We start from the raw sequence: 15945 nt of genomic DNA, 5'->3' as shown, positions 1-15945 counted from the left end.
TTTTTTTTTTTTTTTTTTTTCCCTTTTCATCAGTCCACACCTGCCTGCTCTCCAAACCCCACCACAAACAAGGGCTGCACCGGTTAAATTCCAAACAAGGCAAGAACCATGCCAGCTCCTGCGTGGGGTGGAGGCACATGATTTCCTGGAGAACTCAAGGCTACCGTAACTAATTGAGCTCCCTTGCTGTGTTCTCTGGAATCAGGTTAACACCGCTGTGGCCAGTCCATCCTCCAGCTTGTGCAGGTGCCAGCCCAGGAGCCAGGGACTCCTAATGAACTTCTGCTCCTGTGCCACCCGAGCAGGCTGGGGCAGCCAGGGGTGCCCGTTTGGCCTCTGTGGCGAGTGGCTGAAGGTGCTGTGATGCCCCGAGTAGTTGTGCCAGCTGTTCCTGAATGCTGGAAGGCGGGATGTTCCCATGCAAACTGCAGCTTCGAAGGGTGACAAGTACTTGGATCCTGGGCTAACTCCTCGGCTGTGGGGGATTTAACCCACGGGTGCGTGTTGTCCCCACGCAGGGGGGCGAGTTCCCCACCCCAGAGGGGAGGTTGTCCCGGTGTATCGCTGGTGGAGGTTTTTACGGTGCCCAGGGAGCTGGGCTGTATGTGCCTGCCCGCTGTTAAGGAAGCCTTTTCCTCCCAGGGAGGGACTGCATGCCAGGCTGGGGTTTGGTGGCCGTGGCTTTGCTTGCAGAAGGCACCGCCGGAAGCTGAGCCGAGCGAGTCCCTTGTGCCAAGCAGGGGAACCAGCAGTGCCACAGTGGGTGCCAGGCTCTTGCCCAGGCATTGCCTAAGAACCAGCCCCTTCTTGGAGGGTGTTGAGATTCTCCAGAAGGGCATGTTCCCCTTGGTGAGCAGACTTACGGGACGAACTGCCTCACTTGTCTGCTCCCCGGCCTCGGAGAGGACCAAGGCAAGCCAGAGAGAAATGTGGGAGCCAGAGGATAGCCAAGTGCCATCTCCAACAGCTGCGGTGGGGTGTTGAGAGGGATGGGTGAAACCATTCCCTGCCTGGGTGCTGTGGGGGGCTGGGGCCAGGCAGCAGAAGCTCTTTTGAGCCTGGGCCGCCTCATCTGCCACCCTGGCAGGGCTGGGCTGTGAGTTCAGCCAGCCATGGGGTGTGCGGGGTGCCGGCTGCCAGGGCGAGGGGCTGGCGTGACGGGAGGGGACCGAGCGGCGGGCAAAGCGGTCGGTAACTCACCATGTCCATCTGGCTCCGGCGTGGTCTTCTGCCTGCAGAAAACCAGCAAATACCCTCCGGTCTGGGAGCGGGGAGGCTGTGGGTGCCCCGATGCCCAGGGAGCCCAGGCTGGCGATGCTCCCGCCGCCCCTCTGCCTGCGCTGCTCTGCCCGTGCTGTGTTAACACTGGGGCAGGACCGCCCAAGCACTCCTTAAAACCCACGACGGGAGTTGTGAAACAGGATTTATGATTTGTATTGTAATATAACACCAGTCTATCAGCAGCACCATCACCCGCAATAATCTCCTGAGCATCTTGCCACTGGAGGGTGACTCACCCGTGGGGCTGCTGTCACAAAATACCTTATCAGGAGCGACCTGACTGACAGAGCAGGATTTTTCCTGCTCCTCTCCTGATGATAAGAGGAACCTCAGCCATCCCGCTCTTTGTCTGTCTCTTCCGCATTGCTCTGGGTTGTGTTTAAGCAAAGGTTTTAGTAGGTGGAGGAGGAAAGGAGGAGAGTTTGTGCATGAGGTTACCGGGCCATTATATATACTCCTGTCTCTCAGGTCACTCGGTCTGTGTGTCCCCGCGTGGCCCCAGGTTGTGGCTGGCAGTGCTGGAGTGAAGTTAAAAGGAAAGCGAGTGGGTTCCCGTGGCAGGTTTCCTCTGGGGTTGCCGTGCAGGTGTCCAGCTGTGCGGGAGTAGCTGATGTCCTGGGCTTTTGTCCCTGCTGTGGTACAGCAGCAATGCTGGCTGCTGGTTCCTATCCCACTGGGATGCTCCTGGGCTGCTTATGGGGATTCACAGCGTCCTGCTGTCCGTGTGGATGCGCTGGGCTCCGTGCTGAGGCTGGATCTGCATGTGGGGCACCACGGTGTGGGCTCAGGGGTGGCCGTGCCCTTCTCTTGCAACACCCCCATCCCTTTGCAGAGCGGCTGCTCTGTGTTGATCGAGCTAATTGGTGATTCAGAAGGTGGGAGTGCACAGAGAGAGGGGCTCTTACAGCCCCCTGAGCCCCGTTTTGGGAAAGTGCTGTGCCTGTGGGCAGGTCTGAGGCTGCTCCTGGAGTTCCGGTGCCTTTGATGCAAAGCTGGGCTACGTGTCCAGCTCTGGGAGGAAGAACAGCATGCTTTAGCCCGCCGTTGGCAGTGCTGCCAGGCAGGACGGGTGTTCAGGTTTAGGGGTACGGGAGCTGCTTGCTCCAGCTGGGCGATGGCTGGTGCCGGGAGCGGGCTGGGGTCAGGCAGGCTGTGAGCTGCCTGGCCTTGTGCAGACTCATGCTGGAAGTGGTGGGTGTGCAGGATTTGCTGAGCAGCTAATTACCTTCCCCTCCTCTTGTAATCAGGCTTTCCCAACGGTCGGGGGGAGGTGTGTGCACTGTCCCAGTGGGGAGACCGCAGAGCATCCCAGGCTGCAGCTCCCCGGCCAGGGAGCCGTGCCATCGCTGTGCCAGCTCATCCCTCCTGCAGCTTCTCCTGGATCCTGGCATCTGCGTGTGGCTCTACAGGTAAGGACACCCTCCCCACACTCACTGCTGAGGATCCAGCCCCCTTGGGAGGTGTGGGGACCTCTGCAGGTTGCAGCCTCGGCTCCTGCCCGCATGGTCCGTGCCATGGGACCGTGGGATGGAGGGAGGGCAGGTCCAGCCACGTGTGTTGTGCAGGAGGGTGCCCAGCGCTCCTGCGGGAACTTTCATCTTGCAAACTGGTTGAAGGGGCTGTGCACAGCAGAAGGGAGCTGGGCAGAGAGCTTGCCAGGTGGGTCATGGCTGGGGCAGTCCAGGTAAATGGCTGGGTGGGCACCTGGTGCAGCACGAGATGCAGCACAGTGGAGCGAGGTCTCCTCTCCAGTCCGGGCATGAGCTCAGCCCCATGCATCCAGCTCCACCTGTGTGGCTGGAGCACGGTGTTGTGCCACAGAGACCCCCTTGAGGTGCGGGCTGCCTTCCCAGAGCATCCCAATGCCAGCCCCACACACCCCATGGCCAGGCCTGGCCCCGCTGCTGTGGGAGAGCAGCCCGGCAGCATCCATGGGGTGGGAGGTGGCACAGCGAGGAGCGGCTCTTCCTCCTCGGAGGTGAAGCGAAGGCTTTGAGGAAGCAGCTGAGGTTTGCAGATGTTATGTCAAGGCTCCACACGCCTCCGGGGCTTTGCTTCTTGGAGTGTGGCTGTGTTTCCAGTGCATCACCCTTCCCTGGCCTCTTGTGCGTGGAACCCTGGGGTGACTCAGTCTTCCGGGCACCCTGGCTCCATCTAGGGTCAGGCAGGGGCCAGGGAGAGATGGCCTGGGGCTCTGTACTGCCGTCAGCCTCCCCAAGCCACATGGACACGCACCACGTCCCTTTCCTCTCTGCCTGACAAGGAGCAGTCCTGGTTCCTCGGGGTCTGCAATGTGCATCATCCCCTCTGCGTCCCGCCCTTCCCCCACCAGTGTCCCCATGTGTCCCAGGCATCACCCCTGGGGCTTGGTGCTGAGATGCTCTCTCCTGGGGAGGGCTGCTCGCGGGCTTGGCTCCTGCCCCGGCCACTTGCATTGGGGCACAGCGTCATCGGAGGCTGGCAAAGCGTGCACAAAGGGGAGGCTTCCAGAGGGGGGAGGGATTTTGCCCCTGGCCGCCCGGTATCCAAGCTGGTAATGGTTATCTCTGTTTGCTACCTTCTACCTGCAGCCAGGGGAGATGGCTTCCTCCTCTTTCTGCAAGCAGGCAGCGGTTGCCACCTCACCCTGTGAACTTTGAGAAGACGATGGAATACAGCTGTAAGTGCATTGGACTGGGAGGTGTCTGTGACTGGGGACAGTGGGTGGAGGATGGCCCCTCACCCTGAGGTCCTGCCCTGCGTGCCCATGCCCTGCACGGGGCCACAACCTTTGTGGGCATCCCCAAATGCCCAAGCCTGGGCTCTGTGTGGGACCTTGCCCGCCCTCCCAGCTGCTGCTTTTTGCCAGGAGGTGGCAGTCGGAGATCACAAGCCTCTGGGGCACCTTGCCAGGGCTGGACACCCGTGTGTCCAGGGCTTCCCTGCCCCTTGGGCTCCCAGTTCAGCCTCTGCCAGGGACAGGGCAGAGCTGCCCGCATGGGCAGGCATGGCACGTACCCCGTGTGGGTGGGAAGGCTGGGCTGGGAGCAGCCATCCCGGGCTGGGGCATGGGTGATGTGCGTCCATCGCACGAGGAGTGATGTCTCCTCTGCTTTCTCCCCTGGGAACCAGTAGAACCAGCGGGTGCGGAGCGGTGCCCGGGCTCGCTGCGGTGAGGTGGCTGTGTCACCGGGAGAGGAGGGGACGGGACAGGCAGGACGAGGACGTGCCAGGCTCCATCACACACCGGGCTCTGCTGCAGCAACTCCCAGCCTGGGCCAGCTGTGAGCAGCTCCTGTGGCACGACGCTGGGTGCCGGGAGATGGCCACCCGGGCAGGTGAGTAGGTGGTGTTTTTCTCCTCTGATGGGGCAGAGGTGGGGATGCTTTATAGCATGGGTAGTGGCTTTGTAACCTTCTCTTCTGTTCTGCTGTCTGTGGAGCTGAGGCTCGGCATCGCTGCTCGGAGGCATCTCTCCGGGATGCGAAGACGTTGGGTCCCGAGGGTGTCAGGGCAGGGAGCACCTCCCACGCACGGCAGAGTGCGGGGCTGGGTATGAAGCCATCATCCTCCCAGCAGTGGTAGGCGTGGGGAGAGGGCAGTTTCGGCAGCCGGCTGATTCAGGGAGGCTATTGCACCACGCTCCTCCTGTCCCGCAGCTCCTGCCACGTGAGTCACTCCTGCGGCAGACTCCCCGACCTCACTCTCGCCGTCCCGTGCCGGGGTCCTGGGGCTCCTGCCTCAGCCCTGGCCCAGCAGGAGCAGGGTGCATCAGCTTCCCACGTTTCCTGGCCTCCCGAGCCCAGTAGAAGGGAAGGGCAGGCTGGTCCTGCTGGTCTGCGGCGCACCTTGGGAGCTGGCAGCCCGATGCTCTGCGGCTCCCCGGGTGTTTGCCGGCTCCCGTCAGGTAGAGCGAGTGCTGCGGGTTGCAGGATGACCTGGGACGTTGCTCACTATGTAAACACTGTGACCACAGGGGAAATGTTCTCACTCCTCTGGCATCTGTCTAAATTTAGCTGCTGTTAGGTCATCCTTTTCCGCTGTCTCCTCGCTCCCAATGCTTCAAGGCACAGCACCCCGTCCCGGTGCCGGGCGCTTGCCCCGAGCCCTGTGTGCGGGCTGGGGAGTGCTGCGGGGCTGGCCACACTCTGGGGCAGTGGCCAAACCCTGCTGTCCCTTCCTGGGCACAGCAGCCCCCAGAGCTGTGCCCACCATCACATCACCTGCACTTTGCTAATGGGTCATACTGGGACTGACTGGAGGGTTTATTGATGGTGGGGCCCTGCAGGTGGTGGGGATGCTGGGGTGCAGGGGGTCTGGGGTGGCGTTTGTGGGGGGTTTGGCAGTGCAGCAGCTGGAGAGGGGTGCCATTAGCAGCCCTGTGCTGTACAGGGCACAGGTTTTGTGCCGTGTGGCAGGCAACCTGCGGAGAAACGGCTGCTCGTGGGCCGGGCTGTGTCCGGGCACCGCGGTGTCCCCGTGACAATGCCAGGAGTGTTGGCCGGGGCTGGGCTTTGCCAGACCCCACGGTGTGGATGGGAGGGATGGAGGGGGTGCAGGGCCCCCACACAGGTCCCGCACACCCCTCTTTGTCACCCAGTCCCAGCCCGGCGCTGGCAGCAGGAGGCTGCTCGTCCTGACAGAGGCATCCTCTAGAGGGAACTGCCTGTCCAGAAATGGGTCTGTGCGGCTGCGCGGGGAGGGCAGCGGGGACAGCCTGGGGTACGGCACTGCGCGGCTGCGGGAGGCAGCACTGGCACAGCCAGCTCCAGTGCCACAGCTGGGACACCTCGCTGCTCTTCTGCACCTTCTCCACTTGGCCGGGTGCTGCCGGGGCACGGCCGGGAAGATGCATGGGAGCTGCAGGGAGGTGACAGCCAGCGAGTGTTCCGTCAGCCCCAGGAGCGGGAATAGCAGGGGATCCTGCTTACGGGGAATGTGGGCTCCTGTTTACGGCCGGTCCCTTCCTGTTTAGGCTGAGGGCAGCAGGTCACCCACGCTCCCCCTCTGGGCTCCCTTCCCAGGTCACCATCCCACCCCCTCAGCTCGCCTGGGGACTGCTGGTGACCAAGATGACCGGTCTCCAGCATGGGGCTTTGGGGGTAGCAAAAATCTTCATGCCACGGTGCTCAGCAGCCTCACAGAGCTCAGTCCCTCCACACCATAAGGACAGCACAGGGTGGGGGGACGTGTCCCAGTCCTGTCCCCACCGGGGGATGATCGGGACCCCCAGCCTTCCAGAGGTGTCTGTCTGCAGAGCCCCTTCTCCCTCTGTTTTGCAGGGCAAGAGCCCATCAACGCGCTGGGGATTGTCTTGGGTGTCGGGTTGGCCCTGCTGATCCTGGTGCTTTTTGGCTACGCCTTCGTCCGGTGGTACCAGAGGGGCCAATGCTGGCGCCGTGAGTACGGGCAGAGCCGGGGGCAGGCAGAGGGAGGGCTCAAAAGAAAAGGGCTGCAGGGCCTGGGATGGGGGGAGCACACCTGGTATTTGCTGGACCCCAGGGGCTGGGGAAGACCATGTGCAGGGTGGGTCAGGGGCAAGCTGGGGGCGTGCAGGAGGGGGCATCACGGTGATGTCCCGGTGTGGCTGGCTGCCCTGCTGGCTGTCCTGCCCATCCCTGTGCCACTGCACAGAGTCACAGCAAAGCAGAGGCACGTTCCTGGCACTGCACGGCTCTGACACCTCTCCTTACTGCCTCCCCAGGGCCCAACTTTGTCTTCAACCTCTACCACACCTGGTGAGTGAGACCGTGCGGGGACCTGGGGTGGGCTGGGGGCTGTCTTTGCATGGGGCCGAGGTGTCCCAAACCCTCCCCAGTCCCAAACCCACTGTTTGCAGGCGCTGCCTGCCCAGGACAGAGATGCCCTGGGGAGCCCTGGCTGTCTGGGGACGGTCCCCATCCCAGGGGCTGGAGGTGGGGGCAGGCAGCTCGCTGACATCTCTGCCTTCCCCGCAGCGGGCTGGGGTCGGTGGCAGTGGAGCTGGTGCCCCCGTTCAGCATCAGCGGGTCGCTGAGTGAGGCGGGGAGAGGCTACGTGCCTTTCCACGACCGGGGACCGTGAGGCGGGAGCCGGGCTGGCGTTGCAGGTAGGACATCACCCTGCTCCCCCCTGCCTGGTGGTGCGTGAGTGGGTCCCCAGTGGTGTATGTCCCCCCGCAGAGCCCACCACTGCAGGTGCTGAGCAAGAGCGCCGTGCTCCAGAGCCTCTGTCCTTCCTCGCAGCCTCTGTTCATCGCAGCTTTCCCTGGGATAGTCCCAAGGCTTTTCCTGAAAAAGTCCTCCCCATGCCTGTGGGCCATCAGGGGCTTTCCCTGGGCTCGGGTTTTATTTTCCCCTTGGTGGCTCTGGTTTTGTGTTTCCTCCTCTCCGTCCCCAGCCTGGGGCTGGGTGTGTGGCCGTGGGTGAAAGCTGCTGGTGGCCAGGGCTGGAGCCCGTGTTCTCCCTGTGCCGCTTCCCCCTCTGCCTCCTTCCCCCTCCTGCCGCCCACCACCCTGCAGCGACAGAAAGAGCAACCAAAACCAGCCATAGGGGAACTCCTCTCTTCTGGCTTCTTTGAAAAACAGCCCTAAATATGCTGGATTTCTACTGAAATTGAAACAATGTGATTTCTGCTTTTTTTTTTCTTTCTTTTTTTTTTTTTTTAAGAGCTTCTGCATTTGCTCCCTGCAGCTGGGTTTCACTTGCTGGCCTTCCCTGGCAGCCCTGGAAGGTGCCTGGGGTGGGCTGCCATCCCCATGCCAGTGCACTGCCTCAACCTCCCCTTGATTGAGCTGGAGGAGGAGAGCGCTGCCTTCTCCCCGGCTTCCCCAGCACACATCCCAGAAAGAAAAAGCCGCCTTCCCCACGGATCCCCATGGCTCAGAGCCATCAGCTGACTGAGTGCTCCAGGAGACCTCGGGCCAGGCTGTTGGTGAACAGGGCAGCGGGAGTGCAGGGAACTGGGCAAAAAGGACGGCAGTGAGCCACAGGGGCTGGATGGCCCGTTTTGTGCAACAGGGGAAAATGCCATAAGGAAATGAGACTGCTTCACGCTTCATACTTCCCTCCTTGGTCAAATATTTGGATCAGTGTGGAAATTTGTCCTCTGCACTGATAATGCAAGCGAACGCCTCAGAAAGTCCCCGTGGGCTTTCTCGTGCCAGCCGCCTTCAACCGCGGCAGAGCAACCGGCCATGGAGGTGCCTGAAGAGGCGAGCAGCCCTCGAAAGTCGCTGCCCCCCCTGCCTGGGAGCCAGTGGGAACTCGGGATTTTTATTTGCAGACTCTTTTCTCAGCAGGAAAAGGAAGAGAAACTCAGGAGGCCACAGAGCTGTGTGTAGGGAAACCGGGGAGGACAAACGGAGAGCCCCATTCTGCACCCCAAGCTGGTGGCCGGCCACGAGCCCCCTTCCTTCTCCTTCCCTGAGCCCACCGTGCTGCTCCTCGCAGGGTCTGAGCAGTGCTGGGGGCTCTGCGGGTGCCACGTTGGAAATGCCTTGGGAATGTTTGCATGAGCTGGTGCCGGGGGGAGGAAAGGTGTTTGCACGGGGGCAGCCCCTCGCTGGGACAGGAGGAGCAGGAGGAGTCAGAGCCCAGCAGCCTCTGTGTGTTGGGCTGTGACTTCATTCAGGACTATGTGAGCATCCGGGATTTCCAGAGAATCGGAGGGGATGGTCCAGTCTCTCCACTATCGAAGCCAAGGCATGTGGTGTGTGGCTTTCTGGCAAACTCATCTGGGTCTCATTGGAAGGAGAGCCCTGGCTGCTCACGGAGAGGGGGGGAAAATGCCCTTTCTGTCAGCCCCTGGATGCTGCCAGCTGGAGCCTTTCACAGCGAGCGGGAGCCGGCAGCACCCAGCGCTGTGCAGGACCCAGCCGCAGAGCTTGACGTCAGCAACGTTAGCCCAGCAGCCTCTGTGTGTTGGGCTGTGACTTCATTCAGGACTATGTGAGCATCCGGGATTTCCAGAGAATCGGAGGGGATGGTCCAGTCTCTCCACTATCGAAGCCAAGGCATGTGGTGTGTGGCTTTCTGGCAAACTCATCTGGGTCTCATTGGAAGGAGAGCCCTGGCTGCTCACGGAGAGGGGGGGAAAATGCCCTTTCTGTCAGCCCCTGGATGCTGCCAGCTGGAGCCTTTCACAGCGAGCGGGAGCCGGCAGCACCCAGCGCTGTGCAGGACCCAGCCGCAGAGCTTGACGTCAGCAACGTTAGAAAAAAAAAAAACAGAAGGGAAAAAAAAAAGTCTCGCTTAGTTTTGATGACTCTGTTTTTTCAGAGGAAGCTGAAAAAAAAAACCAACCCCAAAAGAAAGTAAAAAGCTTCAACCCCCAAAATAACCAGTGGCAGAAGGGATGGTGGAAGTGGAAAAGGGATGCACGCGGCTGGCATCGGCGGTGCCGCTGCAGCGGCCGGTCCCTCTGTGTGACGTGGGGAGCGCATCTCCAGCGCCAGGAGTTAGTGCAACGTCAGACGTAACAGGAGGAAATGCAGCATTACATCAACAGCCCTTCGCCTGCCTGCAGTGATTCATGCTTTCACCCGAAAAAATGTACTGCCCGAGCTGGGTTTCCACCAGCAGTTTTAATGGAACTATCCCCCGTGAAGTTTCTTGGAAACTCAGTGACTTTTGGAAAAACTCTCCAGTGACCTGGTAGGAGCCAAGTGTAACCCACGGTGAGTCGTTCCCATCTCATGCTTGTTTCCGTTCTGAAAGAAACTGTTCCCCTGCCCAGTTTTAACTTCCTCCACTCTGCCCTGGAGATGCTCTTGTCCCCGGGTAGGGGGGCCCACATGCACCAATGTGCCCCTGTGAAATCACTGCAAGCTCCCCAGGTCCTTTTCCCTCCTGCTCCTCCCGTGTGTGCTCCCACAACACAGCCCTCGCCTGGGACAGCTGCCCTGGTCCTCAGGTGAGTGTGGAGCTCTCAGATGGCTGGCTCCTGAACAATCATCTCCTTTTTTCCCTAGTTGTGATGTGGAAACGCTCTTCCCCGCGTGAGGCAAAGGCAAAGTTGCTCTTTGCTACAGGGGAAAGTCCCCATCTGAAAGCAGAAAGCACAGCTTCGCCTTAGAAGAGGATGTACAAATGAGTGGACCAAACAAATAACACCACATCCTTTCTGTATTTACAAATTAAATAGAATAAATAATGTCTGTATGCAATAGTGGCAGGAGGTCAGATCATAGTGCAGGCAGGGCTGCCCTGGCTCGTGCTGCCCCGCACCCTGCACCCTGTCGGAGGTAGCCAGCACCCCGGCTCTCTGCCGTAGGGGCTGAATAGGGTTTCTGTAGGGTCAGGAAAGTCCCTCGCTTCCTCCCAGTGAGGTCAGTTCAGGCGAGAGGTCCACACTCCCAGCAGCAGGATGGCTGGCTGACGTCAGGCTGCTCTTCGCTTTCGGTGTCTGTGTTGTGAAAGGTTTGGACGGCATTGGTGGTGGCACGTACGTCAGCTGGAGGAGCCTGGCGCTTGCTTGTGGGAGGGGGAAGTGGGGAGGAGAAGCGCAGGGCTGGCACTGGTCCTGTGTACCCCGTGCGGGGCTGCTGGGGAGGGCAGACCAGGCAGGATCGCCCTTTGGAAACATCCTGGGGGTGTAGCCTTGGGCTTGGTGGGCAGGGGAGGGGGGACAAGCCCCTCCAGCGCTCTCCGTCCCCGTGTCTTGTTAGCTTTATGCCAGAGACTGGCTGGAGGGAAGGGGCAGGGCTGGCCACAGCGGTACCAGGGCCAAAGCAGCCCCAGAGGTAGCCAAGCCGGTGCTTCTAGGGCAAGTCTCAGCCGCGGCACCACTCAGGTTGATGCATTCGGGGCTCAGCAGTAGCTTATGGGAGTAGCTGCTCCCTGTGGTCAGTGGCTAGAAGAGGTAGATGGGTCAGTGTGTGGGGCTGGCCCCGCTCCCCAGCCCGGGGACGGCTCACAGACGGCTGTCCTTGCTGTCCCCGTTGATCAGGCTCAGGGGGTTGATCTGCAGCGTGAGCCACTCGTTGTTGCTGAGGCTGGAGATGAGGGGCAGCGTCCCCAGGAGGTCAGTGTTGAAGATGCTCAGGTCGAAGGGAGATTTCAGGAGCTCGGGGCCGGCTTTGGAGGCCAAGGGAGCACCCGGAACCCCATAGCTCAGCAGAGTGGGGGCTTGGGACCCCACCTGGCTGGAAAAGTCCCAGGCAGTGGGCTCCCGAGGGGCGCCCCATGCAGCAAGGTCCTGTGTGTGGCTGCGGGGATGCTGGGGAGAGGATTGCTTCAGGTACCCTTTGGCCACAGCCAGCTCGGAGCACTCTACCTCCAGCACGATGTCAGTGTTCCCCGGGCTCTGTAGGGATCCTGCACAGCCTGAGAAGACCATCCCCGTGGCTGGGTCCTGCCTCGGCTCTACCATGCTCTTGGACTGTTGCAGGTACCCACGGAACTCCAGTTCTTGCTGGCTGTCCTGGTCAGTGGCAGGGGGGACCCCGAGCTCCCCTCCATGGGGCTGCTTGGTCTCTGTCAGGCTGGCCTTCCTGCTGCTGGAGGAGCATGCGGGGTGAAGGCAGGGGGTCTCCAGGCCCACCCCGCTGTCATCACTGATGGGCAGCTGCTGCTTGTAGCCCTGGGGCTCAGGGCCCGAGGAGCAGCTCAGTTCCGAGGAGGAGGTGCGCAGGCAAATGCCACTGTCAGTGCTGGTGCAGCTGCTGTCTCTGCTCCCCATGCTCTCTGTCCCCAGCAGGAACAGCCGGTCCTCAGGGCGTGCTGGGAGCCTCCAGCCCTTCTCTGGGGATGGCTGGGCTGTGCTGGCGCTGCCATCGTGGCCACTGTCCTGCTGGGGCTCCTTCTGGCACAGGAAGAGCTGCTGAATGGGGTCTGTGTCCAGGCTGCCCGAGGAGGAGGACTCCTGATCCACCCAGAGCGGGCTCTGCTTTATGAAAGACTTCTGGGGAGGAGAGGAAAGAGAGGAATGAGCTGTGCTTCGCCCCTGCTTGTTGCCTCCCTCTCCCAACAGCTACCCAAGCCTACAGCCTCATGCCAGATGCAAAGGGTGCTGAGTGCCCAGCTGTCTTACCAGGACGGACGGTGGCCTCATGGGTTTCTTTATGTAGGTGCAGACCAGCAGAACGCCCAGGAGGCCCAGGAACGACAGGGTGATGAAGGAGGAGCTGACGATGTTCAGGGCAAGCTCTGCACTCCCTGCGGGAGAGGACATGCCCAGGTGAGGGAGGAAAGGCAGAGCCCTCTGTGCCCACAGCACGAAGGTGCTACAGCAGGGGCAGGGAGCGGTTCTCTGATGCAGATCCCCAGGGTTAGGAGGGCTGAGGAGGATCCGCATCCCACAGGGTCCCCCCCTTCCCTGGCTCTCCCGTCACTTACTGTCTCTCTTGCCGGTGGTGACGCACTGCTCGTCGGTGCGTGTGGCATTGATTTGCCGGCTGGCCACGTTAGGCTCCACGCTGATGCAGTACTCCGTGTCCCAGAAGAGGTTGCTAATGTTGAACTCCGGGACGGTCTCCACCTTTTCGTACTGCAACGAGCAGAGCACAGGCTGGTACCCGAGAGCCCCCAGCCCCGTGCTCTCCTCCCGCCTCCTCCACTGTCCCCAGGGTGCTCAGCAATACAGCCGGCAGCAGCTAGGCTCAAAGTCCCCACAGGAGTTGGGGAACCTACTGCAGTACAACGCTCAGAGAAATCTCTCTGTGATGTTGTGGCTGTGAGAAAGCTCCATATTAAGTTTTACAGGAGGCTGTACTTTAAAAATGTTTTTTTCAATTTGAGCAGTACTGCATGTGATGGATGGGGACCAGCAACTCATCTCACCGTCCGATTGTCCTGCACCCTCCTGATGTGTATCCGGTACAGCCTCGCGTGCCTTTGAATGTCCTCGAATCTCACGGTGAGGTTGCCCTCCTTGAGGAGCAGCTGCAGCTCCACGTGGATGGTGTTGCCCGTCACGGAGAGGCTCTGGCCCGAGAGGCGCAGGCTGGCTGGAAACAAGACAGTTGGAAGAGCTTGTTAGGGTTTTCTCCTCTTCGTAGCAGTGGGCTGAGCTGTGACCGTCCCTCGCAGCTGGTGCCGCCTGTCCCAGGCTTATCCCATCCCATCCCTCATCCCTGCTCTCATCTGTCCCAAAGTTCTTCCCCAGCAGTGTGGCACCCTCACCCCTGCCATCCTCAAAGCCTCCTGCCCGCAGGGTGGAGGCAGACACCAGACCTACCTTCTTGTGGGGAGAAAGAGTTGGTCCTTTTCCACGAGGACTTGAGGTTTTTGGACACAGCCCTGACCCGTGCATAGTAGCGCCAGACAGGATCCAGGGTGTAGTACGTGAGGTCGCAGGAGTGCTCCGAGATGTTCGTGCACCTCGGAATGGCTGTCCAGGACAAATTAGTGCCATAGCTGGAGGGAGAAGTGTCGGTGTGAGAGCGGTGCTGGCTGATGCCAGAGACCCCGTTGTCACCGTTGCTGGTGATCTCAGCCAACCCTCCCTGTGCCCTGCCCATGGCTGTACTCACACTATGAGCTCCACATCATAGAGGACATCTCCTGGGGGGTTGTGTCCCGGCTCCCACCGCAGCATGTGATGTGCCATCTCTGCATCAAAGCGCACATGCGTGGGGCTCGCCAGCTGCTCACCTGTGGGACCCAAGGGCAGCGTTAGCAGAGGCTCTGTGGCATCCTGTCCTGCCCCGTCCCCCTGGAGCTCACCTGGAGCTCAACCCCATGTATTCAGCAGCCACCCATCCGAAAAGCTGTGGGCTCAGCCCTGGCTCAAGGCTTTGCCCAGCCCTGTATCACTTCCCAGTCTCAGCGATTGCTCATCCCCCTCTTTCCCTTCCTCTCTTCTGGGGACAGCCCAGCACACCCCAACCAGACGATCTTCCTGCTTTTCTGGCCCAAGAAAGGACTGAAAACCTGCTGCGTTCGTGTCCCTGATGGCCCCTGCTCTTTACTAGTGTCTCTATTTGGATTCAGCTTTCCTGTTTTGATTATCTGCTGTCTGGAAGGAACAGACTTTTTCACACCTCCTGCCTGAATTTCAGTATTGACACCTGCAGCAAAGCACAGCTAGATAACATCTAGCACCCTTTCTCTGCCGCTTTCCTCAGCAGCCGCTCTCTGACAACAAACACGAAGCCACAGCAGGGGAGGAGGGCTGTAAGCAGGGTAACCACCGGGGCATTTGGCCGCGATACAAGGCACAGTGGTCCATGATGGGGGAGGTAAGCGAGGCTGATGCCCAAGGACTAACACAGCCTTCAGACTCCCAAACAGCAAAGGAAGGTGAGTGGTGACCAGGGAGCCATGTCATGCTCCGAGCAGGCAGGAGCTGGTGGGTACCACCAGCCTGAGCCCTGACTGGCCAGCAAAGGTGTCCGAGCTGAACCCCAAACCACAGCAGCTCCTCTCACCGCCTTCCCCCATCTCGGTCCCCAGCCCGGTGACGGGATTTTGGGTGCGGAGGGGAGCAGAGCAGCCCCCCAGGAGCCGTGAGGCTCAGACACAGCGAGTAGGGGAGCCAAAAGCCAACGCGGAGTGGGCAAGAGAGACTCACCGTCCGTCCGCCGGGCGAGGAGGAGCAGTGCCACGCACAGTGCCAGGGCTGAGGCGGAGGGGGCCATCCCTGCTCAGCATCCTCCGTGGGCACCGGGCTGGGTGAGCAGGGTGCTGAGCTCTGCTCTGGCTGGCTGCCGAACGCTTGTTTTTCCCCCGGGGGCCGGCTCAGTGACGTCTCGGAGGCGTTAGCGCAGTGGGAGGAAAGTAGCAGCGTAGCGACTTCCACTTTTTCTTTAGCTGTGGGTGAGTGGGTGGACAGTAATCTCTCAGCAAAGCCCGGGCATTTCCTACCAGCAGCCTTAAAGGAAGAGCTCTGGGGGCTTTTCTGAACAAAAAGGTACACTGCTGAGAAAGGGAAAATAGGACTATATCATGTGTCTGCCATGGGGGTGTTGTTACTAAATGAGATGCTGAAAGCACGGCACAGGGGCTGAGCGTTAGCACCGAGGACAGCCTGGCTCAGGGACTTTATTGAGCACAGCACCCGCCTGGCAGCGTGTCCTCGGGCCAGTGCCTTGTCCAAAGCCATCTGGGTGGCCTTGGAAGCTCTGAAGTGGGGTGCGACAGAGGGGGCTGAAAGCTGTCCCTGGGGCTCTGGCAGCTCTGGCCCAGGGCAATGTCCTGGTGGTGCTGGCCGCAGGTGCTAGGACCTGAATTGGCACCGAGCAGAGTGTAAGCCCTCTGCTTTGCCTTCTGGCAGGCTTCCTTACAGCAGAGGCTTGCTTGAGGGCTTTCCTGGGGCCTGTGCAAACCCGGGGGCCCTCATGTGATGAAGAGTGATTTTTTTTTTTTTTTTTTTTTTTTTTTTGAGAGGGGAAATTTCCCTCCTACTTCTCCCTCCCCTCTAGACTTGACAGATCCAGTAGATCAGACTGGTTCCCTCTTGCGGGGTCTGTGTGCCTTGAGGCTATGGGCTGTGCCTCCTGTCCTGCCCAGGAGGTGTTTGCCTCGCAGCAGGTCCAGATACAGCAGCCCCCTGACACCGTGTGGCTGTGCTGCCTCTGATGCTGGCATGTAGCCTGACCACCACGTAGGATGGTCTAGAGGGTGTGCGGTGGAAATGGGAGAGTTCAGACACCAGACCAAAATTGCTACTCAAAATGAGCCATGCCGGGCATTGTGTTTCATTACTTGCTTTTTTTTTTTTTCCACGGAGACTTCTAACTTGCTAAATTTGGCAGAAATTTCAAGG

At 60.4% G+C, this 15945-nt stretch overlaps 2 protein-coding genes across 2 annotated transcripts in view; both read right to left on the bottom strand.

The window, feature by feature from the left end:
- The window catches only part of TMPRSS4 (transmembrane protease, serine 4), a 9891-nt gene extending 7847 nt beyond the window's left edge, over positions 1–2044 (bottom strand). The window contains exons 1-2 of the mRNA XM_014949518.1: positions 1989–2044; positions 1201–1354 (exon numbers count right to left, since the gene is read on the bottom strand). Of these exons, the coding sequence (XP_014805004.1) occupies positions 1201–1354; positions 1989–2044 (210 nt within the window). The remainder of the gene's footprint in view (positions 1–1200; positions 1355–1988) is intronic.
- An 8355-nt stretch (positions 2045–10399) lies between these two features.
- Positions 10400–15038, bottom strand: IL10RA (interleukin 10 receptor, alpha). Its single transcript, XM_014949539.1, has 7 exons — positions 14752–15038; positions 13712–13832; positions 13417–13595; positions 13020–13186; positions 12576–12726; positions 12271–12395; positions 10400–12141 (listed from the first exon to the last, which is right to left on the bottom strand). Exons 1-7 carry the CDS (start codon positions 14816–14818, stop codon positions 11152–11154), a joined length of 1800 nt encoding a protein of 599 aa, XP_014805025.1. The 5' UTR covers positions 14819–15038; the 3' UTR covers positions 10400–11151.
- Positions 15039–15945: the final 907 nt, after the last annotated feature.

The sequence above is a fragment of the Calidris pugnax genome, unplaced genomic scaffold (genome assembly GCF_001431845.1).
Source record: "Calidris pugnax isolate Ruff unplaced genomic scaffold, ASM143184v1 scaffold180, whole genome shotgun sequence".
NCBI classification, from domain to species: Eukaryota; Metazoa; Chordata; class Aves; order Charadriiformes; family Scolopacidae; genus Calidris; species Calidris pugnax.
The sequence above is the reverse complement of the archived record's forward strand: the minus strand, read 5'-3'. Positions and strand labels throughout refer to the sequence as shown.

Excerpts from the sequence above, each read along its gene's own strand:
- IL10RA (XM_014949539.1), bottom strand. The coding sequence starts at position 14,818 with ATGGCCCCCTCCGCCTCAGCCCTGGCACTGTGCGTGGCACTGCTCCTC. Across the intron at positions 13,596-13,711 it reads TATGATGTGGAGCTCATAGT|CTATGGCACTAATTTGTCCT; the intron begins GTGAGTACAGCC and ends TTCTCCCTCCAG. Across the intron at positions 13,187-13,416 it reads CTCTTTCTCCCCACAAGAAG|CCAGCCTGCGCCTCTCGGGC; the intron begins GTAGGTCTGGTG and ends TCTTGTTTCCAG.